This window comes from Balaenoptera borealis, assembly GCF_965194805.1.
Source record: "Balaenoptera borealis genome assembly, chromosome: 18".
NCBI lineage: Eukaryota > Metazoa > Chordata > Mammalia > Artiodactyla > Balaenopteridae > Balaenoptera > Balaenoptera borealis.
This window is the reverse complement of record NC_138877.1, coordinates 14,142,948-14,169,344: the sequence shown is the minus strand read 5'-3', so window position 1 is coordinate 14,169,344 and position 26,397 is coordinate 14,142,948. Positions and strand designations below refer to the sequence as shown.

The 26,397-nt window shown below is 37.2% G+C and overlaps 1 protein-coding gene across 5 annotated transcripts in view; it reads right to left on the bottom strand.

Annotated features, from left to right (window-relative positions):
- The window catches only part of LOC309615688 (uncharacterized protein), a 426,392-nt gene that overhangs the window by 101,896 nt on the left and 298,099 nt on the right, over nucleotides 1-26,397 (bottom strand). For 3 of the 5 annotated variants that reach the window (XR_014236965.1, XR_014236966.1, XM_082365750.1), the window contains one exon: nucleotides 16,259-16,331. The exons of 1 other annotated variant lie outside the window; for it this stretch is intronic. Coding sequence is in view for 1 of the 4 variants with exons in the window: in XM_082365750.1 (XP_082221876.1) it covers nucleotides 16,259-16,331 (73 nt within the window). In the remaining 3 variants the exon portion in view is untranslated. Of the gene's footprint in view, nucleotides 1-16,258; nucleotides 25,947-26,397 lie in introns of those variants that run through there. One more of the 5 variants, XR_014236967.1, reaches the window with a different exon arrangement.

Here is a 26,397-nt window from a genome sequence, read left to right as displayed (position 1 = left end):
CAAACAATGAATAATCCAATAGGAAGTTATGGGATTGAAAACAATCCCATTTACAATAGCATCAAATGAATTAAATTCCTAGGAGTAAGCTTAACCAAGGAAACAAAAGACTTGCACACTGAAACCTATGAAACATTGATTTAAAAAAAAAAAGATACAAATAAATGGAAAGACGACCCATGTTCATAGATTGGAAGACTTAATATGTTAAAATGTCCATACTACTCCAATCAATATACAAATTCAATGCAATTGCTATCAAAATCCCAATGGCATTTTTTGCAGAAATAGAAAAAAAATCCTAAAATTCATATGGAATCTCAAAGGACCCCAAATAGCCAAAACAGACTTGAGAAAAAATAACAAAGCTAGAGGTCTCACTCTTCCTTATTTCAAAGCATATTACAAAACAACAGTAATCAAAACAGCATGGGAGACTTCCTTGGTGGCACAGAGGTTAAGAATCCATCTGGCAATGCAGGGGACACAGGTTCAAGCCCTGGTCCGGGAAGATCCCACATGCCGCAGAGCAACTAAGCCCATGCGCCACAACTACTGAGCCCGCACGCCACAACTACTGAAGGCTGCGCACCTAGAGCCTGTGCTCCACAAGAGAAGCCACTGCAATGAGAAGCCCACACACCACAATGAAGAGTAGCCTCCACTCGCCGCAACAAGAGAAAGCCTGCATGCAGCAACGAAGACCCAATGCAGCCAAAAATAAATTAAAAAAAAAAACAAAAAAAACAAAAAAAACAGCATGGTACTGGCGTAAAGACAGACATATAGGCCAATGGAACAGAATAAATAGCTCAGAAATAAACCCTTTAGTATATGGCCAAATAATCTTCAACAAGGGTGCCAAGACTACACAGTGGGGAAGGACAGTCTCTTCAACAAATGGTGTTAAGAAAACTGTATATCTATATGCAAAGAAAGGAAGTTGGACCATTACTTTATGCCATATAACTCAAAAATTAACTCAAAAATGGATTAAATACCTAATTTTAAGATCTGAAACTATTAAAAGCCTAGAAGAAAACACAGATGAAAAGCTTCATAACATTGGATCTGGCAATGATTTCTTGGAACCAAAAGCACAGGCAGCAAATGCAAAAATAGACAAATGGGACTACACCAAACTTAAAAATTTCTCTGTAGCAAGGGAAACAATCAAAGAGTGAAACAGCAACCTATGGAATGGGGAAAAAAAATTTGTAAAGCGCTTATCTAATAAGGGGTTAATATTTAGAATCTAAAAAGAACTAAAGGGAACCTATTGTATAGCACAGGGAACTCTACTCAGTGCTCTGTGGTGACCTAAATGAGAATGAAATCCAAAAAAGAGGGGATATATGTATACAGATAGCTGATGCACTTTGCTGTACAGTATAAACTAACACAATATTGTAAAGCAACTATACTCCAATAAAAAGAAAGATTAAAAAATAAAATTAAAAAAAAGAACTAAAACGTCCACTTCTTGGTATGTATCCGAAAGAATTGAAAAGAGGATCTCAAAGAAATATTTGCACACACATGTGCATTGCACCATTATTCACAATAGCCAAGGGGTGGAAGTGACCTAGATGTTCCCTAAAGGATGAATGGATAAAGGAATTGTGGTATACACATACAGTGGAATGTTTTTCAGTGGAAAGAAAGAAAGGAAGGAAGAAAGAAGAAAAGGAAGAAAATCCTGTCATATGCTGCAACACGGGTAAGCCTTGAGGACATTATGCTAAGTAAAATAAACTAGCCAGAAAAACACAAATAGTACATGATTCCACTTAAGAGAGGTATCTAAGTAGTCAAACTCTTAAAAATAGAAAGTTGAATGGTGGTTGCTAGGGGCTGGGAATAGGGGAAAAATAAGAATTGTTGTTCAAAGGGTGTAGTTTCAGTTTTGCCAGATGAAAAAGTTCTAGCAATCAATTGCACAACAATATGGATATAGTTAACACTACTACAATTTACACCTAAAAAGTTTAAGATGGTAAATTTTATGTTATGTGTTTTTTACCACGACAGAAAAAGTATTGAATTTGAAGGCTCTAACTGGAAATATTTTGCATAATTCGAGCATCAAAAATAATAAAGGTTATAGATAATAACCTAGGGACGCCATAAGTAAATAGAGATAGGTGAAAGGAGAGAGAGAGAGAGACATCTAATCTACGTAGAAAGACTGAAATAACTTTTTAAAGATGGATTTTAGAGCCTCCAATATAATAATCAACTCATCAAGGATATAAAACTATTGGGTGAAAATTTGTTGAAGACAGAATTTTTACATGGACTCAAGGTACTGCCCAATAAATTGCTTACAACTAGAAAGGGGAGATCTAGCATTCAACAACTTACCCAAGTGATAGTTGGACATCAGGTCATTATGTGATACAATAAAAATTACATCACATCATCTAGAATTCTTGCCAAGAAGGTTTAACCTTAATCTAATCATAAAGAAAATGATCAGATAATCCCAGAATGTGAGACATTACACATGACAAGTGCCCTGAATGTCTCAAAAAGTTAATGTCAGAAAAAACAAAGTTGCTGTGGGCAGGGGAATATTCTAGGTGAAAATATACTGTAGCGGTATAACAATTTAAATGCAAGATATGAATCTTGATTGGATCTTGGCTTTTAAAAACAACTAGCTATAAAAGCAACTTGGGGGGACCATTGAAGAAATTTGGTTATGAGATGTATATCATTTGATATTTTTGAATTATTGTTAATTTTCTTATGTGTAATAATGGTTACATAGGAGAATCATTATTCTTAGAAGTTAAGTATGGTTAAGTATTTGGAGTTGAGGTGAAATGATTTCTTCAATGTACATTCAAATGATTCACCAAACAAAATGTGTGTGTGGAGAGGGCCACATGTGGCAAAATCATAGAAACCAGTGTATCTATATAAAGGGTACACAGTGTTCAATTGTTTTAATTTTCAAAATGAAAAACCAGGGAAAATAAAGAAGCACAGATTTCTACGAAAATTGTTTTGAGGAAATAGAGGAGGGAAATACTGGGTTGGCCAAAAAATTCCTTTGGGTTTTTCTGTAACATGTTAGGGAAAAACCCAAATGAACTTTTTGGCCAACCCAATATATTGTGCATGAGCAATCTTCTCAAATATCTCCTTTATACACCCTTGCTCTTTTACCCAGTGTCCACTCCCTACTGCAGCTACCACTTTCTCCTCATTCTCTCTCCTGCTCTCTCCCTCCCTCCTTCATTCACTCCATCAAGTACTCACAGACACACACAGAGACACACCTACACGCACATCCATAAACACACATCCCTTGTAAAATTCATCCAGATTGCTCACTGCCCTCTACAAAACAAAAGCTAGGTAATCTGCCCAGCATTATAACAAGGTACTGCATATTTTTTGAAAGAAATTAGGTTAGCAATGTGAAGAAGATGCTGAATTCATTTCTATCAACAAAGACAGTGACATGAATCCACGGGCAACATGAGGTTCCTGCTTTCTCAGTCCATCACATGCAGCCCCAAAGCCTCTGGCCACTCAATGGGAGAATGTGAAAACTATTTGGGGTCAGTTGGAGGTTGAGAAGGTTGACCTTCAAATGCTGCCAAGTCCCTGGCCAACTGAGTTAGAAACAGTTGCAGTCTAAAATTTTGGCCCAGTAGCAAAGCAAACAAAGAAGAGCTTAAAGAACATAAGAGACTCAGGAAACTCAAAACACACAAAATGAAACCCCCAAGTACTACAGACATGGCTAAAGTCACCTCTGTGCTAAAAGAGCAAAATGATAAATGCTCTTACACACTACAGCCCTTGAATAATGTCTAGATTGGGAAAGGGAAAAGCAACTTCATTGTGGGCAGAACATAATGATTAGGAAGGAATACTTAGTCTAAAGATGTTTGGTTAACAAAATACTAGCCCTTAGAGTCAGAACCTTTAGTGATAAAATTTACCACAAGCCTAGTTTGCTATGCTCTTTCTTCCTTAACAATAGTCCATAGTACTAACGCATAAAAGACCAAGAGTTTTATATATTTGTTTTTATTGGCTTTGAAACATCCATATTTACAGACCTGAGACCCACAGGGTCATGGCAGAGAGTTGGAAATTATTTTCTGTCCTTGCTGGCTTTCTTTCACTATGTGGGAGGCAATGCCAGACTTCTTTTAAAGCTACCTCACTCAGCTAGAAAATAATGGGGTGATGAATAGTAATTTTCCTTCAGTAAACCCAACTCTGCTGACTTCATGAGCCAAAGCCTTCATATGAAGTACAAAGTATTCAAAGCTATGGGCGTCTCCTAATATTTCCAGTACAAAAATTTCTCACAAAGTACTATTACAACACAATGGAAAAGGTTATGTCTTAAAGGAGTAAACCCTGATTGATTTAAGGACTGATTATTATTGCTCAGTGTCTATGTGGTCATGTTTACCTGTTTATTCTGTCCTAAAGTTGTATCTTTGTGGCTGAAGAAACACTTGTAGAGCAGTCCATTCAGTTGCCATACCATCAGTATAGGGCAATGGAGCAAATTAGCAATAAATTCAAGCAGATAGAATATAACAGATAGCTCATATACACATACAACAACCAAACCAAAAACACTGAAAATAAGACAGAAAAATGTAACTGTGTAAAATGAGTGCAAAATAAAATGATCACCAATTAAGTCTAAGGAGAACTGGATGACTTCTAAGATGCTGATTAGGGGAAATGTCCTCTTGTTGAAAATAAAAGGAAATGTTCCCAAGAAAATAACTTGATGCTTATCAGAATTATGATGGGCAAAAACTAACAAGAGATTGGTGCTACCCTGAAGAAAGGAAAACTTGACATTTGAGTTCCTCCCAATAATATGCTTATTTTAAAGCAGTGTTTATAAAAGAAAATTCGGTGGAGAACTGCAATTATTAGGCTAATGTGTTCACCCCAAATTATTTCAATTATTTAATTTATTTACAGAGATAAATTGAGACAAGCCACTCTTTAAGTAAAAGTCATTGTGTTTTTGGAGATCCAAAAATGTAATTCTGTGCTTTAGCACACAGCCTGCCACATTGGAAATCATGTTTGTCAAGATGTCTCTAAAGCAGCAGTTAGCAAAAAGTGCTTGGGGAAATGCAAAAGCATTACAGGTTATTACAAAGAGTGTTAGTTTTTTCCAAATTCTTAAAACAATGTTAATTTAAAACATATTTATGACATCATCTGGTTTGTAATAGGAGGTTTTTTTAATCAAATGACAATAAATTTGAAAGGCTGCAGTTCATTTCACTAGAGCTGCATATCTCCAGAACAAAAGTCTCAAGACATGTTATAATGAAAAATGTTCTTTAGTCAGTTATGGGAGGAATTCTGGCCTCGTGGTTGCAGGATTACTGGGAGACAATTTTTTACAATGTGTTGCAGAGCTCCAGATATGTAGCCATAATGCACTTCTCCATGGAGCCTCTCCAGGGACCAGTGTTCAGAGGCACACACTTTGGAAATCTCCTCCCTGGAAAACGGTAGGCTTGTAATGGCAGTTGAAATCCTCGATGTGGATAAGATGTGCATTAGTTTGCTAGGGCTGCTGTAACAAAGTAACGAAGTACTGCAAACTGAGTACCTATAACCACAGAAATTGAATGTCTCAGTCCTGGAGGCTAGAAGTCTGAGATCAAGGTGTCAGCAGGGACAGCTCCCTCCGAAGGCTCTAAGGCTCTGTTCCAGGCTTCTATCCTGGCTTCTGGTAGTTCTTTGGCTTGTGGCTGCATACCTCCAATCTTCACATGGAGTTCTCCCCATAGGCCTGTCTCTGTCCAAGTTTCTCCTTCACATTTTACTCATCACAAGCAGTTCTATTGTTAACTCACACTTCAATTTAGCCTTTTCAAATTTTGTAGTGGAAAAGAAACCACTGTCACACAAAAGTAGTGTCAGCAGTATTTCTTTGTGGTGGTCTTAATATATTCTAGTGAACAGGAAGCTAGAGATCCTGATACATATTTTGTTACATGTCCAAGGAAAACAAGTCTCTCCCTTTATCTGACCAACAATAGAATTCTCTGGGCCATATATTTTATCATTTAAAACAATTCAATTTAGCCTTATATTATACATATATAATATATATATATACTGCCTTGTGCTATTTCAACAAGATTATAAGTCCCTGGAGAGCAACAGTATATTTCAAATCAATTCTATATCCTCAGTATTGCTTATCTCAGAGCTCAATGCAAAGTACATGCTCAATAGAAACTTATTCAAGAAATTGAATTATTGCCTACTCTCCAAAGAGAAACATCACATAATCATAACTAGCAAAGTCATCCAGAATTCTACACTGAAGAAAACAAGGCTGAATCTTCTCCCCAACCCTTCTCTAACTATAAAGCATGTATAAAAGTTATGACTTTTGATCGTTGAAATTTTTGTCACCCCTTGGCTCCTGCCTCGGTATCTGCCTGCTTTGCTCCCATACTTTCTGATGACTGTTTGTTGGCTTCCTCAACCAATTCATATTACTGCCCCCTTACATGCTGGCATTCTCTGATGTCCTATGCTTGGCCTGATTCACATTTCTAAGTTATTTCCCTGGACAATATTCACATAGTTCAGCTGTCAACTCTGGAGTAAATTATGCTTAAGTATACCTCTCCAGCTCTGATCTCTTTTCCCAAGCCCAGAGACAAATGTTCAATTTTCACTGAACCCCACTTAAACTCATTTTTGTCCCTGATCCTTTCTTCTGTAACCTGTATTTTGGGGAAAGGAAAGAGTATACACCAGTCATCTTTGTTCTGTTCCTCTCTTTCCCCTCCTACATGCAAACTATTGTTAAGTCTTGGTAAGTTTATCTCCATATACCATCTATCCTGTCCTTCCTGTCTCTTCCATTGTTACTAATGCTGCTCTGTGTCAGACTCACGATCTTTGCCTGGACTACTACAATAATTTCTTTCATTTCCTTGACTGCCCTCCTCATTCTCTTGCCATCCCAAACTACTTTTCAAATTGCAGCTCTGCTGACTCTCCCATTTGTCACTTCAAATCTACTCTTCACCCTTCTCCACATTGATCTGTCCCCCTGGAAGCTGAAGTATGTGGAATACATCAACGAGAGTTCTTGTCCTTTAGCTTTCTGTTGGTTTTGACCAATGGGAAATGCTGGTAGGAGTTCAGAGTAGGTGGAGAGTGAACCCAGATTTTGTATTGGCCTAATGTCTTTGATTCCACCAGGTGGCCCTCTCTATACACCTCTCTCTCTCCAGATTGTATCATTTAGAGCTGTGGAGGGTAAAACCCTGACCTTAACCCCAGTTTCAAGTCCTAGAGGCTGTATTTCTTTTGATTTTCATAAATTCTGCCAACATCTTTTACAGAATCTCTGTATTAAACTTTTCTTCAATTACCTGATTTGAATGTGTCACCTGTTTTCGGCAAAGTTATTTACCAAAAACAAAAAAGTTGTCACTCTCTGTTAACAAAATCTTAAAGATTTTTTCCATTGTCTAAGTTTCAAACTCTGTAGCATGGCATTCAAAATCTTCCACAGAGATTTTGCTCTGGCCTTCCTCTCCCATTATAACCATACCACTCTCTATCACTGATGTATGCTCAGGCTCTCTGTAGTGTCCCCAATTCCCTAAAACATCATATATCTTTATGCACTATGTCCAGAAGTTTCTTCTACTTCTTCTCTTTCTGGTAAAATGCTATTTTTTTTTCAATGCCCCGTTAAAAATCCTATCTTTCAATGAAGACTTCTCAATTGAAATCATCTCTTGTTTCTTTGTTCTTCTAAAATACATTGCTTTACTAATGATGTTTTGGCTTAAACTATTTTATTAGTACTATTTTAAGTGATGGGCTATGTAGTAATATTTGTGTGTGTTCAGAAGAAAATGTTCTCTTTTTTTGATATGTGTATTAATTGCATCAAAAGAATAGCTCTCTGTGCTGGCCAAAGTTCTAGGAGGAAATGCAGCTTGAGCTGGATGTTACACAGAACTGTAGTTCTGCCACTCATGCAAAAACCACTGTATCCTCAGTCAAATAGTAATTTGTATGCAATTGGGCATTATCAGAAACTGACGATATTGAGAGGAAAATACAGATGGCACAACCAAAAAAGAGGGCTTATGCGTAGTTCTTGGTGAGAGAAAAATAATCTGCAACAAACATAATTCTTAGAATGACATCTTAATTTCAGTGGAGAGAAAGCTGGGAACATAGGCAAGGGCCACAGATGGAGCCAAGTTAGAATATTCTTTTATGCTTTGACTCATAACTCTGTGAACTGGGAAAGGAAGTTGAGAAATTCCCCCAAGAGAACAAAGGGATTTCTTCCCTGATTATGCTGTGCTGAGAATGTTGAATGAATGCTACCCTCAAATTTTCCCATTACTAACATCCAAATTTATCTGACTCTCTTGATCCACAATCAAATTTGAGGCATAGATATCAACAACTGCAAAAGATACTAGCCCTTGAGAACCTGGTTTCTATCTTAGGCTAGAGTTAAATGCAAGTCACGTTAAGCAAATAGAATAGGTCTAAAATTTTTAATTTTTTTTTACAAGCAATATTTACAAGTGCTTACATTACTTGGATGGGAATGGTGAAGTTGGAGAGTACCTATTCTACACTGAATGATGAAAGTAAAGACTTAAGAGGCAATAGTGAGTTTAAAATTACATATATTGAATTACTCCAAACCATATGAAAGGACAGGGAGCAAATACAGCCCACCATGCAGGTATTTGGTCTACAAATGAACTACAATTAGATATCTGAAAACGATAAAAGTATTGCCAAAACTTCTCATTTTTTGTCAAATTGTTAAATGTCTTTAAACACCAAGTTGAAAAGGCACTACCTAAAACCAGCCCTGAACAAAGTAGCATCCTCAGCCACACACATTTGGTGTCTTGTTGGACATCTCGCTTCTCAACCACACCTACATGCAGAGGAAATACTCAACATGAAGGGAAGGACAGTAGGACAAAAAGTATCAGCCATGTACTCAGAACATCAAAGCTCATCTAGAATTTCCCTTGAATCAGGATTTTTCTTAAAGTGAGGGCCAGGCATCCAACGCCGTGTGGGAATGATGAGAGTGCAAAGCCCAGACCAAGGCACGGTGGAAGAAAACACACATGCCAGGAGAGATCTCCCATTTTACCAACTCATGTCATTGCCAGCTCTAATTTTGTGGAACTCTTTCTTGCCTTTCTGTGCATTTATCTTCCCACAATCTCCATAGTCCCCACAACCCACAGCCCTTCCTCACTCCCCACCCAACCCACTGCAGGCAGAACACATGATTAGCTTGAAAGCAAACTCAGATGCTGAAGTTAGAGGCGGCCCGTCACAGAAGTGACCCCATTTGTTTCCATTCTTTGATAAATTTTTAAACTAGAGGTGAATACTTCTTTTGGAGATAACAACCAACAAAAGATGCCCAGAAATCTAGGTCATTTCTTTGCACTTAGTGGGAGCTCAGTCAATTGTTAATTGGTAGTCATACTCATTTCTGTAAATTGGATTTAAAAATCGCATTATTCAGAAACCTGGATTGTATTTCCTCCTTGTAAATACATAATTATAGCTTCAACTTGGAGGCGAAGCCTTTGTTTTATAGAAAGAAATGAAAGTGTGCTTTGATTTGAAAGTATATTAAAAACTCAGTTTTATAAACATCTGCTGTATTTATCAAATATTTTTCTTAAAAGCTATTTTTATACCACATTTTATATCCACACGTGATTGATCCAAACAGTCCCCTTCCTCTTGGTTTCTTTAGAGTTTGATTCACTGTACAACTAACCTCAACATGGTGTTTGTTAGTACCTTCACTGGAGCAGGAAGTCACTGAATGTTTAAATTAAAAGAATATAATAGCCAGAGACACAAACTGTTTTGTTACTTCTTTTCCCACTAATCCAAAAAAGTGGCTTTGTTTTATCAGAAAGGAATTCTGTATTCAATTCTGTGGTCAATTATCTTTGTCTTTGTTTCCCTTAAAGTATCATTACTTGGATATTGTGGTTATAAACAAACTAAAAGACATGTCCTTTTTTTCCCCTCAAGATTACCATTAAAATATAAAAAGCATTATAGTATCTTTAGAAGAAAATGTATATTCTAAGAGCAGTAACTTCGTGTTAATTGCCAAACGAAAACTGAATGATTGTCTCATCATATTTAAAGTATATATGAATTTTCTACTTTAACTATTCAGTATATTACTATATTAGATAATTAGAAAGGCCAGTTTGAATTTCTTCTGTCACTTAACCTTGATTCCTTTGTCTATAAATGAGAAACTCATTCAGAGTATTTCTGATTTCAGTCTACATCAACCATTATATGATTTAAGTCCTTCTCATGTTGCTTGAACATAAAAAGGAAGAAGCTTATCACCATCTAAGCTGATCAACACAGCCAGACTATATAACCACTGCATTAAATGTCAATTTTAGGCTTGGCTTGATGGAACTACCAAACATAGCACAACTTTGTTAAATTGGACAGAATTTACTGATATAAAAGTTACAAAACAAAGAGAGCACCAGCAGGGTACAGGGCAGAGAGATCAGTCACACTGTCCAAGATAGAGAAGAGAATAAGCTTCTGAACCCCCAAATCCACACCAGGATTATACAGATGGAAATGAAGTGTTTGAAATAATAAGGTCTTTACCTGGAAGTCCAGCTTCTAGTATATAAGTCGCAGCTTCATAAACACATATCTTTTTTTACACAGGGTGAAATTATTCAACACATAGGCAACTGTAAATATGTACAAGACACCACTTCCTCTGGTCTTGGTCTTAGTGCACCCCATATTATCAGAATTTTGCAATAAAACTTCTGACTGCAGTGTGGTACAATATCCTTCGGCATCAACACAGTTCTCTTTGATGACATTCACCCTCCCCTGACTAACCCAGACCGGCCCAAGTGTACACTGGAAATCACTGGTATGGTACAAGAACAGAAGTTAGTTCTTTCTAAGACTCCTGCTAGCAGGAGAGGAAAATAAACAAGGAAGACAACAATGTCAAGTTCTTACACTGAGAAGAAGATAAACAAAGAAAGAAAGACAACTATCTCCACATTATTTACTCTGGCCTCATATACTAGGTACATGTCCCTCATTCATTCATCTTAGTAAATTTTGAGTACTTGCTTTATGCCTGATCCTATTCCAGGAGCTGAAGAATGAATGGTGTACAGAAGAAAGTTCCTGCTCACATGGAGTTCACATTCTACTAGGTTTATATTCTGTGTGACACTGAATAATATTGCTTGGAGAAAGACCTTACCTGTGAGCTATTCCAGGCACAGTCTCTGTTTACTCAAAGTTAATGAGAAGTGGTAGAAAGGGACAGACTGCTTGAAAAACTGTCAAAGTTTTGAGGAGTGAACATATGGGTGATGAGAAAGTGTTCTGGTACAAAATTTGGGCCTTTCCCATGGATCCATTTGCTAACTTGTGCTAAATTTCAAAATAATGATACATAAAACGTCATGGAAAGGCAAGAGGTTATTAGCAACTCACTTAAGGTAACAGAAAGTATCATGTTTATTTATATAGGATGATACCCATTCTTAAAATAATTATTAGTTAATTATGATCTTTAAGAGTCCCTAGAGTCCCTCTTTAATGGAGTCATAGGTCATAAGTAATATGTGTGAATGAAGCAAAAGACAGCAAGGAGTGAATTGTGGAAGCATGCTTCCTCTAAAGCCATTCAAACTTATTTTTAAGAACACTACGCAGGCTAAATTTGGCCCAAAGGCTGCCAAATTACAACCTCTGCCATAGTAGTACGAAAAACTAAACTCTTTAAATTATAAAAGTAATCATCATCATTATTGTTATAGGAGTATTATTGTTGCGCCCCTCGTATTTTTGACACCTAGAATCTAGTCACTCTTCCCTTCGTAATCAAAACCCATTTTTCCTTCAGGGCAACCAATCTGTCCTCTATTTTCTGACCAGGCGTTGTGAATGAGTTCCCCCCTACCAGGAAGAGATGCAACACTTGACCTGGCATAAGCCAATCAAAGCATTACAATCCCCCAGAAAGTGATTGGTTTTGTAATAAGCACATGAACCAATCAGGCCTGATACAATGCAATAAAATCCTCCTGTTATTTGTGGAAAACAGATTTTTGTTTCTCATGTTAGATATGAAAATGAGATATTGTAAGGTCTGGAGCATGGTTCTGTCATCATGGTATCAGGAGGGTAGAGCCTGTCTGACAGCAAAACCAAATAAGAGTACCTTGAACATAGTGAGTGGACACTTAATATTTATTGAACAAATGAATGAATAGTATCAGAATTTGCAGATCTGGGTTGCCATGGCAACTTAACATCTCTGTGGCACAGTTTCCTAAACTCTAAAGTAAAAGGGATAGTCTAGATTGGTGACTCTTACACTATCAACAGAGAAGAATAAATACAGTAGGCCCTCTCTATCCACGGGTTCCATATCCTTGGAGTCAATCAACCCCAGATCAAAAATATTTGGGCAAAAAAATTCCAGAAAGTTCCATAAAGCAAAATTTGAATTTGCTGTGTGCCTGCAGTTATTTAAATAGCGTTTATGTTGTATTTACAACTATTCACACAGAATTTACATTGTGTTAAGTATTATAAGAAATCTAGAGATGATTTAAAGTATACAGGAAGGTGTGTGTAAGTTATATGCAAACACTACACCATTTTATATAAGGGACTTGAGCATCAATGGATCTTGGTGTTCATGGGGGTCCTGGAAGCAACCCCCCCACAGATACCCAGGTATGGCTGGACTGTAATGACCCTCAGGTGAGGGGGTGTAACCAGAAAGGCCTCTCATTAGTGGAAATTTTATTCAATTTTTTGTTTTACTTTAAATATAGACACTTTCATTTTCATAACGTTTATTTTAATAAACAAGTAAAAACTGATGTTCTGGGGAAATGGGCATGTTTATTCTCTATCTTCAAAAAATCCTTGGAACATCACCCCTGACCTAGAGGCGCTGAGAAACATGGGACCATACTGTTCATACAGAAAAGTCTATCATTAAAATCTGTTACTTTGCATTTCTGAACACTTGACCTTCAAGACATTCTCTTAACAATTTACAAGTATAAGAGCAATATTATTGAGCTTTCCTATAATCCAAGTTAAGAAAACATTACCAAATAAGTAGTACTTGAGAATTCAACTAGGCTCCCTTCTTCCCTCCTTCTACTTCTCCTCATTACCACCATTCACAAGCTACCACTTGCCTTCCCCTGTTTTGACCATTGAGATTATAATAAGAATTTAAAGGTTGCTACTGAGCCAGTGAAAATAAGCAGCCCTCCCTTTCCTCACTCAAGATGTAAATACATGTGTCAAGTGCTTTATAAAAACAAAAATTTGAAATAAAGATCAACATCTTAGGCTTTACAAGTCAATAGACTGATTTTCCCACCTCATTTCAACCAAAAAAGAGGAGAGAATGTCAAACAAGTTCTTAGAACTTGATTTCAATGTGCCCAGTTCTACGGATGCAGTGTGAATCCTGTGAGGAAAAGTGCCACCCCAAATCCTGAGGACATTCTGCGAACTTGAGGTGTACTTATGGAAACAGCATGTTACGGAGACACTAAAAATGAATCCTGGATTTTCCAGTGTAATGTACGTTTGCTGGAACACTCAACTCTTCCCCAGGCAGAAGTCAGAATGTTTATAGCTTTCAGCCTCACTGTTTGTAAATGGAAAGCTGGGCTTAGGATTCATAATCGCTGATTAAGCTGCTGTTTTTTACCCAAAACTGGGGGGAAAAAACAGTGGGTTCTCTCATACTGAACCATAAACACATGTTATGTTATATGTAATAAATTCCCTAACATTGCACTTCTTTTGTAGGGAAGGATGAGGGATGTAATAGACTATTTTGAGCTGAAAACTAAGAGTCTGTCTGGTTAGCATATCAAGTTAAAAATGAAAAGAAATCCCTATAAATACTGCACCATATGTATTTCATAATTTTATTTTTGTGTTAGCATTAACATATGGAATGCTGAAGCTAGCAGGACCTCACAGCTCACCTAATCCAATACCTTCTTTATAAAAGAGAAAACTGAAAGCCACTGAAGCAAAGTGACTTACTCAGAGTCATATGGTGTCAACGTAGAGAATAGACTGTATTCCCCCCAATTTCTAATGTAGCATTACTTTCCTGAATAAAGGATTGTATAGAACATACACCAATTCTGTATGTTAACTACTAACCAGTGCCACAGATCATACAGATTGTGACACACCATTTTGAATACATCTGAATTCTACTTCTCACTGTCTTCATCACTGTAGACATAAGTGTTTAGCCATTATGCTGGTCTGGGACCTTGCTCACTGGAACTACTTTCCCCACTTCCTCCTGCCCATTAATATATGCCTTTCACTAAGCCAGAAAGCTCAAAAAATAGGTCAAGAAGGTTAAGAATTGGCCTTGCAATGCAGGGGATGCCAGTTTGATCCCTGGTCGGGGAACTAAGATCCCATATTCCGTGGGGCAACTAAGCCCGTGCACGGCAACTAGAGAGCCCGCATGCCACAACTACAGAGCCCACGCGCTCTGGAACTCTAGCGTCACAAGTACAGAGCCCTTGCGCTCTGGAGCCCACTTGCCACAACTAATGAGCCCATGCACCACAACTAGAGAGAAGCCCGTGCACCACAACGAACAGCCTGAGTGTCACAATGAAAGATCCCATGTGCCGCAACTAAGACCCAATGCAGCCAAAACATAAATAAATAAATAAATAAATAAATAAATAAATAAATGTTTAAAAAATTAAAATAAAAAATAAAGGGGGAAGGATAAAAAGATCTATTATGAGCTAGGAGGAAAAGCAGTGGGTCAGAGTGTAATAACCACACTTTCTAGTTTCTGTATTTGATGCTTTGACATCTTGGGGTTTTGCAGACCTTGTAGGGACTGTCCCTCCCTTTAGCCAACTCTTAAAATAGTAAAGGAATGGCCTGAAAGTCCACCTTTCTTGTGCAAACCAATGTATCCAGAACTCACACCCCAACCACCTCCTTTATAGGGCTCTCACACCCTGGGCCATAATTCCTCTGTGCTAATTACCCTAGGGCCAGGTACCAGACAACTAGAGAGAGCCCTGACACCCCAGAGCCCACTGAAATTATTCAAACTAGCCAAACCTAAATCTGCTTGTCCTGTCTTTCCTGTGGAAACCACAGTAAAGGCTCTTTTTTGGGGGGGCTACACCATGCAGCATGTGGGATCATAGTTCCCCGACCAGGGATGGAACCCATGCCCCCTTGCATTAGGAGCATGGAGTCTTAACCACTGAACTGCCAGGGAAGTCCCTCACAGTAAAGGCTCTTGCCCACATTTTCCCCTCACTCTCTCTGCCTCCTAACTAACTCTGGTGCTTCCTGCATGGTGTGATGTGCTCCCTTCACTTGGATACCATGAGTAACAAAATCTTTTCAATGGCAATCCTTTCCTTATCTGTTGACCTCACCATATCTGAATAATAGTAATACCTACATTTTACAACACACAGGTCAAAGGCCAGAAAAACTAAAGGTGCCAAAGTCAGAGACAGATTTGAAGCAAACCAGAGAAAACAAGAGGTAAGTCACAAGCAGGGAAAATATGGCAAAGGTATGGCTCAGGTAGAGCTCTTGCAGACCCAGAATTCTGATTGTGTTTTCACTTTGGTGCCCTCCTGCTAATATGGGAGGGTTGCCTTAAAATGGCACAATAACGACCTCCTATTGAACACACTGCTTAATAAATGATACGTGAGGACTTCAACATTCCTAGACACAGACTCACTATGTATTCCCGCGACCAGTGCCCTAGATCTTGTCCACAGCAGAACATTAAAATAGCCTCTTAGTCATCTCCCTGCTTTTTTTTCATCTTTCTTCCTTCTTTAATTCATCTATTCCACTCTTTCTAAGCCACAGCTTGTATATTCGTAAAAATACTCCATAGTTCCTCCTTTCTTTCTCAGTTAAGTATTGAATCATCACTGTTACACTGAAAGCTCTCCAAATAGTGTCTCCAGCCTACCCTCCAGTCTTGACTTCCACGCGTCCCCTATATTCACTATGATCTGGTTAAATTAAACCATCCACTGTTCCCAGCACATTTTCCCATGTACTGAACCACTCCATTGTTAGTAGCACCGTAGAGTGTATTGTACAATATTGGCTTTAGAGATAAGCATACCTGGGTTTGAATTCTTAGGTCCTCCAACAAATCGTTGTGTGATCTTGGAAGTTTAAGGCTCCTTTTTCTCATTCTAAAATGGAATTAATAATACCATATTACAGGATTCTTATACAGGTTAAATGAGATAATATGTGTATAAATCTCAGGACAAATTAGGCGTGAATTAATACTAGTTAATACCAGCTATTACATTACTATTAAGCTTAAAACAGAGTTTTCAAAGTATATCATGTACTTTGTCATACTCAAGAAACTGACACATTATAAATGTTGCCATTTTTTCAAATGAATAAATTCAGACTTAAGAGAAGTAACTTGCTCAAGCTCATACAATCAGATAAGAATTACAAAAGTTTCTTGCCACTTACTTTCACTCTTTTCTTCTCCATAGTACATCTGACCTGCCATATAAGTCATTTAGTGGAGAGAATGTGACTCATGTAACTTTTATTGTCACAGTACTTAAGAATTAAAAAAAAATTTTTAAACTAATGTTATTGAGTACTTGCTATGTATCCAACACTATTTTAAGAGATTTATATAAATTGTATCATTTAAATGTGACAGTACTGTGAGTTATATATATTATACCCATTTTCAGGTGAGGAAATGGAGAATTCCAGAGATTAACTTGCTCATATCTCACAGGGGTAACTGACAACACTATAGCCATCTAAGGCATAAGCTAATGCACTTACACACTAGGTTAACTTGTGATTCAAAAGAGGTATGCAATTGGTTGTTACTGAATCAAATTTTAATTGGCTTCTGGAAAATACATCTTCTTCCCTATGCTAAAGAGTTCAAAATGATGAGGTTTTATGAAAACTCATGTGTGTGTGTGTGTGTGTGTGTGTGTGTGTGTGTAGTGCCTGACTGTGCTATGTATATTTTAATAAGCTTTCTAACTTTCTGCCAACAATAATAGAAATCCTCAGTTAAAGCTGAACACACGGCTACTTGGGGAGCAGAAGGGCAGGGAGAGGGGCGGGGAGTTGATAACATTTCCAGCCTTCTTTGCAGCTAGCTGTGACCCTGTGGAAAGTTCTGATCAATAGGATGTTAGGGAAATGATGTAAGTAAGTTCCAACACATACCTTAAAGGCAAGTGCAGGCCACTTCTGCCTTTCCTCCACCCTGCTTAAAACATGGATGTGGTGGCTGGAGGTACCACTGAGACCACAAGATTGAAGATTATTCCCTAGGAATGACGTTGTGGAAATCTCAAAGTAGCCTGAGTTCCAGACAGCAAATGATCCACCTCGCCAGTCCTGAACTCTAAATCCTAACTTCCACGTGAGAAAAAATTTATTTCTATCCACTTAAAGCACTGTTACTTTGGTTCTCTATTACATACAGCAAAATTTCATGATATTTATTTCTTAAATATTTACTGATGAGTAGGGGAAAGCTAAGGAAGAAAGAGGAAACAATTGAAATATATTTTGAGGGATTTGTGGGTTAAGTATCAAGCCATAGAATTATGGAACCTCGGGGCTGGGAGGGATCTAACAGTTATCTAATCTATCCACAGAGGCCACACTCAATACCCCCTCCAAACTTAGCAAAGTCAAGTCACAGGAAAACTATGAAAAAATATGCTGAATTAGACGTACCTAAAACAAAGTGTGAAGCTTTGATACTTGTCAGAGCCACATCTATGAATTAAGTATGCATTACTTGGGTGGTGTATGTACAAGGCACTGATATAAACCTAAAATATGCTGGCTTTTTATGAGATGATGCAGGAGGGACAGAACTGCCAGAGTCACGGCCGAGGCCCAAAGGGGGATATTAATCAAAAGAAGATTTTCAGGGGCTCACATAGATTTACCACTTGGTGCTACATCCAAAGACTTTATTTAGTTCATGGAATTCAGAATACTTTGCCTCAATTCTTAGGGACTTGGAGACGCATTTTCTCCCACACATCCCTCACTGCATATCTCCAGTGATTTGCTTCATGGGAAGCAGGTCCAGATCACATAAGACTCATTATGGTTTTTCAAATATGTATATTATAAGAGTTGCATTTACATGGTTATGCAGACAAGTCGAGAGTGAGGTCATTGTTGCTGCACAAAGTGACATTGTGGCTTATTCTCATGTTTATGCCAACTGTTCAGAAGGAAAACAGAAAATCAAAGATGCTGACTCCTTGATAATGCCGTAGGCAGCAGAAAGTTCAATACCATGCTCCTAATGGGTGCTACACAGCATCTGCCCAGAGGCCTGAGAAATGGTGATACCCAGGCATTAGGCAGAGAGATTCCAGGAATTATGGTAAAACATGTTACTCCCTTCTGTTCCTCAAAGGGCAAGGATGTGTGAGAGGAGAACAAGCTGCCCTGGGAGCAAACAGGATCTTCATGCTTGACTCCTGGATTGGCCCAGCCCCCAGAGTACCAAGACTTGCCCCAGCCCCACGGCACCAAAGCAAGGCATCCCCTCCATCTTCCTGAAAAATAGTCTCAAAACCTGATTGTAAAAGGCCAACTTAAAAGATGCTCTAAAATCCGCAGAGGATTCAATTCTCTTCATCTAACACAACTGCCTTTCCAAGCATTTGACTTTTTTTTCCTCTTTCTTTTAAGACATGATTTGTATGTTCCATTGAAGTAGAAATAAACTGTTACAAGATGTATTTTTGTAAAAAGCAGAACTACTTGGAAGGTCTTGTTTGATTTTCACTCTCTACTGGTCACATGCCCAGAGCAATGCTGTTATGACCCATCAAATGTATTTTACTCCTTCAGAAGGGCCAAACTTAACTTACAGTGGATATGTCACAACTTACCAAAAACACAGGGATTAAACTGCACAGCCCTACATCAATTGTATTTGCCACTTGCCATTATTTTTGTGTTGTAAGGACAGTAATATTGGCCTTTTAACAAAATAAAATCTACTCACTTAATAAACACTCTAAATCTAATTATTTCGTTGGAGTTAAAGGCCAGGTATTTTATGATTTTCTTCCTGATAATAATATTTGCTTATTATAAAATATGTATAAAGAAAAAATTTTGTAACTATGTGTGATGATGATTATCAATCAGTCTTATCATGGTGATAACTTCTCAATATATGTCAATTATATCTCAGTTTTTTAAAAGTTTAAAAAATGCATAAAATACAAGTAAGTGTAAAGAAGAAATAAAACTCACTGTAATGCCATCATAGAAATGTAAAGAAATATTCTGGTAATTTTATATTTTAATATAGCCCATATTTTATATTTAAAATTATATCACAGCAGTTATCCATGTTTTAGGACCTCATCTGTTTTCCTTGATATTTTCTTTGCATTCTCTTTTGCTACATGGACTATATTTTACTGAGTTTTAACTCTTTAAATTTTTTTGGAAAAAATCTTCTAGCAGTAATGGCTAATGTTTCTTCTAAAATTATTTCATTATAGTGCTGCTCTAACTGTCAAAATAAAGAATAAATGGATATCATTTAAGTCACCCCCTTTTATCAAACACACACACAAAAGAAAATTTAGGCTTCCTCTGTCCCTTCTTATCATGGCACCTCCATAAAGTGCTATTCAGCATTATCTGTGAGTATTACAGAAACAGTGGTTAAAACACCTGGCACAAATCATGGGAAATAGTTCATGAGTTGATCTCTGTATAATTTGTAAGCTGAGTATAATCTGTCTCAATCTTTATTTGTGTGTTATTTGTAAACAAATTATGTGAAATAATTCCAAAGAACAAGATGTATTTTGTCCACTACTAGAAGTATTTTTATCCAAATTCCTGCTCTAGTTTAAAAACATAATTACTATTAAGTGACAGTTTACTAAATGAATTTGCCTGCTTGTCACCTCATATTTCTTTTCTTACTAGTCCCCTCCAATTCATTCTATATAGATAAAACTAATTCTCTTATCTCTTTACTATTTTAAGGTTAACTGAGTTTTTTGCTTGTTTTCTTCCATTTTTTCCTTCTAGCAGACTTACAACTTGTTCTTTTTCTTCTCTCTTTTTTTTAAAAGTGGTAACGCTTGACTTTTACCATGCATTTTTATTACTTAATGATTTCTGAAGTTAAAATTTTAATCTCACTCGTGAACAACAGAAGCACCTTAGGTCCATGTTAACTTATTAGAGGAGGGATTGATTAGGCTTAAACACAGACGAAACCATGTTCGTATGCCTTCATGACTTTTTATTTCCTGGAGATAACAAGCTTGATCAAAAACTTTACTCAGCATGACCACTGATAACAGAGAAAGTCTTAATAAGCTTCAAATCACAATTCATATGTTTTCTATGTATATGTCTCCACTTTTGATATTAATTAGTATCCTGGTCTCTGCCCATAATTAATTCATCCAAGCAGCCTAAGTACAATGACTTTAGTTTGAGAGAAGCAGGATTAAGCCTTTTAAGAATTACTCTATCAAATTAAATCTGTGTCATAAAGAGTTCTATGCATCTAGGAAGCAAAGGAGGGGAAGATGACCTAAGTCTGGCTGAGCTAAAGGAGCCATGGTAAGTCTTATGTTTATTCATATTATATTTTGAAAGGAAAATGAGAACTATTACATGCTGTCTTAAAACATCAACTGCCTTATTGCCTTGTAATTTTATTTAACATTTGTATTGGTATGCTGCTTTCATGTTCAAAGTCTTTTCAAGCTCCCCCAGAGTAGAAATCATGGGCTGCGGAGGTCTGCATTCTCTCAGGCAGCCAGCATAGCACACAGTGGTCACTCGGTAAATTTGTGATCATTGTGTCCAGGAGCAAATGAATACATGAGTTAGTAAATGAAGGAAGATACAGGAGAATAACTAATTGCAATGACCTGTTATCTTTTACCTAGGCTTTTTTGCAATTTTCTCACTATTATTTCATTTTAAAAATATTATTTACATTTATTTAAAATGACTTGAATATATTATTCTGTTTAAACAAGAACATGTGTCTTTTGTTTGCTTAACTCTTTTTGTGTGCTTGTATATTTGACAAATTTCTGAACTTCCCATTTTTGGATAGTGAGAGCTTTATAACATGCTAGCTTCTAGGGTGAAGCTCTCAGTTAAATCTCAGTTCAAATATAGAGCTTGCTTGCCACCACCATATTTTTCTTTGATTATTTTAAATAGCTTCATATTTGTCAGATAATTTTTTATTGATTTTTATTGATTTTCATTCTAATCCAGTTCCATAATGGTCCCTGAAGTGTCCCTGTCTGCTGAGGTACAAAGTTGACCACTATCTGCTTGTGATCTTGGGTCTCACACAGCCATTTAGTACCTGCACCCATCCCAGCTTTGCTCAACATCTTGTATAACTACTCTGTAGCAAGCCCTGCTGAGTAGCTAAAGCAAAAGACTTATTCCAGTATCTAGTTTCCAACCCTGAACACTGGTCTTTTTCTGACTAATCACTTTTGCCTTTGTGGGTTATTGGCCCATTTCCTTTTCCCTTTTTTGTATCAAAAATCCTTGAGAATTTGTCTGTATTCAGTGTCTCCAACTCCTCACCACCTATTTTCTCTGAATCCCACCCTACCCACCACTCTCCTATGACAATTTTCAAGGTTGCTGATGACTTACCAGTTATTAACTATAATAGCTAATTCTCAAGTTTCATCTTTCTGCAATAGCACTCAGCTCAGGTGCTCATCCCCTCTTTCTGCATGAGCCTCTCAGCGACACCTCTCCTACCTCACCCATTGCTCCTACTGTCTCCTTGGTTAGCTCCTCTTCTCCCACTGCTAATGGCTGAGTCTCCCAGGGCTTAGTCTTGGACCCCTTCTCCATCTTCCCTCCCTCCTTTGATGATCTCATCCAGACTCGAGACTTTAAATGCCAGCTGTATTCCAATGACTGCCTACTTGACAGAGCCATTGGACATAAACTACTCCACCCAGCTCAACTGAGGGCAATTTTATACTTAAATTTCCTCAGGCCTGAAACTCTTAAAGTCATTCTTATGTCCTCTTTCTCTGACAGCTTATATCCAATCTCTCTGAAAATGCAATTGGCTCTAACATCAGAATGCACCCAGATCCACCACCTCCCACACCTCCACAGATCTCACCTTGATAGAGGCCACCATCCTATCTCACTTGGATTACCACAATAGTTCCTAACTGATCTCCTACTTCTATCCTTTTCCTACTGCAGTCTATTCTCAACAAAACAATCAGATGATTTTAAATATAAGTAAGGCGACACATCTTAAGTCTCCAGAGACTACCAATTTCACTAGAGATATAGCCAAATTTCTTACGATGGTGTACCATTACTTCTCTGATCTCACTGCCTTGCTCAATTTATACTGACCTCTTGCTGTTTCTCCAACACATTAAGCATATGCCCAACTCAGGGCCTTTGCACTTGCTCTTTCCTTTGCTTGGAATGATTTAATCTCTTTTTTCTTTCATGTATTTGCTCGATCCCTCCTTTGCAATGAAAGTTACTCTGATGATATATTTTAAAATTATAATCTGCTCTCCACACTTTTACCTCCTCTGCATTTCCCTTTCTCCTTTCTCTACTTTACTTTTAAATTTTTTTCCTTATAGTTTAACACTTTCTAACATACTACCTAATTTACTTATTACGTTTATTGTCAATTGCTGTCTTACTTGGCACATACTAGGGACTCAATAAATATTTGCTAAGTAAACATGGCAAGAGTATATTAATCAGCATTCTTAGAAACAACAGAATCCACTTTAGCTAATTTGAGGGAAATTATTAGATAGTTCCCTTTATCTTTGGTACGACTGAAGTAAAAGTATAGAGAATCACTTTTTAGTAAGTCCCAGAATCACATGGTAACATTTTCTAGGTAAAGAAGCAGCCACTGCCATTACCCCAACCTATGATCAGGAAGCAACCAAATAAGGAAACTGTTGCCACTATTTGAACCCAAGAAGAATCAGATTCTGTTGTCACCATTCTTGCCAGAATATCCCATCTCTTCACTCATGACTGCCACCATGGAATTGCCCACCTGGCTAAAACCTAGGTCATAGGTACAACCATAGCTGAAGGGCAATCTGATAAATATAGCTTTTCTCTTTCCAGTCTTTTGCCTTTGATTTCTCCAGGAAGATGTGCTGCAAGGGAGTGTGAGTGGGTGTGTATTAAGCCAGTTGCATTATGTATCACACCCCACCCTTGCGGCTACTCTACATCATAGAGTCACTAATCCGACACTTAAACTTCCAAATAACAATAGCAATATTTTTGCTAACCATAATGCAACTTCCCTCACATAAATGAAAAGGTACAGACCTTTTCCTCAAAAGAGGAGATTCAAAATGCCATCAAACATTACAACCATTTCTGGATGATCAGCTCTCCTCAAAGGTCCCTAAAGGATACATATACATACATATTATAAAATTTAAAATGTTTATATATAATAGTCAACTCTATTATCAGACTGGTTGTAAATATGTTTTCAGTTTTTTCTTCTCCCTCTTTTGACTTTTTACTTCTAAGATTTAAATTATTTATGTAATCATATGTGACAGTCCCCCTTTGGTTCCTTTTATACATCTTTTATACAACATTTTTATATCCAGCATCTTTTAATAATATAGTTTTTCTTAATGGTACCATTTTAAAATATTTTAATCTATCTGGAATGTATTTGGGGATCTGGTCATGCTCGAACCTTATATATTCTATGTATAGTCCAACACATGTACTATATCTATTGGGCTAATATCACAGTGCTATAGGTTTTGATTTTTATTTGTTCATTCATTCAATACATTTTAGACAAGGTAGTTACAGTGCTAGGTGAAAACGACAGTGAGAGATATCTTTATCATTACATTCTAGGGATGGAAATAGTTAATAAATAGCAAGTAAAATAACTTCAGAAGGTAGAACAGTGTATCAGAGGAAACAAATGGGATGCAGGGATTTAAAAAATAATAATACAAGAACACCCTTTTAATAGCAAGTTAGGAGAGAGCTCTTTGCGAATGGGACATTTAAGCTGAGAGCCAAAGAATGAGAAGGCAACCAAGATGAAGGAGTTGGGCAGATGACAGCCTGTTCTGTGTGTCCTAAGAGGGAAAGACCAGCCACAAATTCAGTGTGATGAGAGCACCATGAGGGAGGCAGGAGTGGCTAGAGATTAGGTTGGAAGGATAGAGAAAGAAAGTCAAAAATTCTGTTTGAGACAAGTTAAGTTTGAAACTACTATATAGAGCTGTCAGATCAGCAGCTGAATGTGTGAATTTGGATCTAGGATCAGACGTGATAGTGGCATTTATAAAATTTTGGATATGTCTGAATATACATGATAGTCAAAGCTATGGACATGAATGGGATAGTCCAGAAGGAGGTTAGAAAGACACCCAGAGCCAAGTCTTTAGGAACTCCAGCATTTAGCATTTGATAGAGGAGGAGGTGCCGGCAAAGGAGATTATGAAGCAGAGACTGATGATTAGAAAATAAATACCAGAAAACTGTGTGTACCTGAAGGTAAGAGAGGAGATTTTTTTCAAAAAGAAAGGCACAATCAATTGCATTGAATGATGTTGGGAAGTCAAGTAAGATAAGGACTGAAGAGCATTCACTGGGCAAGTCACTGCTAACCTTCACAAAAGCATTTTTCATGGAGTAACGGGCAAGGAGGCCAGCCTGGGTGAAGAGTGAGTGAATGACTAGGAAGGAAGTAGAGACCAGAGGAATGAAGGAAAGTAAGGGAGCAGATAGAGGGTAAGTTCATAGAGGAGGCTGTGAGGAAAGAAATGAGTTTTATTGTGGCTCATATTGTAGTTTTAATGGGAAATTAAAGTACATTATTTATTTTTAAGTATATTAGTGTGATGATGGAAAGGATCTAATCAAGAGAGACTGATATTTTGATATCTAGGAATGTAAGTATCCCCTCAATTGTTTTTCATTTTTTATTTTTTTTCATAGAAAATATACTACCTATGTTTGTTATAATTATTGTAATGACATCATGAAAAGAGTATTTTTGCCATCTGAGCTACATGTACAGGAAGGACACTGAGTGAAAATTACCTTGTCAATCCTAGTCAACACAAACAGCTGTGAGATATAATCATAAATGTTGTCTTAAGTCACTAAATTTTGGATTGACTTGTTCTACAGCAAAATGGTAACTGAAGCAATGTTTAACATTCATAACAGAAAATGAAAACAAACAAACAAACAAAAAACCCACATCCCTGGTCAATCTTGCTGCATGTAGTAAAATATTCCCTCATTTATTCTTTTTTTTTTTTTTCATGTATCTATTCTTTTTTGGATTCTCTTTTTTTTAAATTTAATTTAATTTTATTTTATTTCTTTTTTTGCCTTTTTTTAACATCTTTATTACAGTATAATTGCTTTACAATGGTGTGTCAGTTTCTGCTTTATAACAAAGTGAATCAGTTATACATATACATATGTCCCCATATCTCTTCCTTCTTGCATCTCCCTCCCTCCCACCCTCCCTATCCCACCCCTCTAGGTAGTCACAAAGCACCAAGCTGATCTCCCTGTGCTATGCGGCTGCTTCCCACTAGCTATCTATTTTACTTTTGGTAGTGTATATATGTCCATGCCACTCTCTCACTTTGTCCCAGCTTACCCTTCCCCCTCCCCGTATCCTCAAGTCCATTCTCTAGTAGGTCTGCATCTTTATTCCTGTCTTGGCCCTAGGTTCTTCTGACCATTTTCTTTTTTTTTTTTAGATTCCATATATATGTTAGCATATGGTATTTGTTTTTCTCTTTCTGACTTACTTCACTCTGTATGACAGTCTCTAGGTCCATAAATCTCACTACAAATAACAGTTTCATTCCTTTTTATGGCGGAGTAATATTCCATTGTATATATGTGTCAAATCTTCTTTATCCATTCATCTGTTGATGGACACTTAGGTTGCTTCCATATCCTGGCTATTGTAAATAGAGCTGCAGTGAACATTGTGGTACATGATTCTTTTTGAATTATGGTTTTCTCAGGGTATATGCCCAGTAGTGGGATTGCTGGGTCATATGGTAATTCTATTTTTAGTTTTTTAAGGAACTTCCATACTGTTCTCCATAGTGGACGTATCAATTTACATTCCCACCAACAGTGCAAGAGGGTTCCCTTTTCTCCACACCCTCTCCAGCATTTATCGTTTGT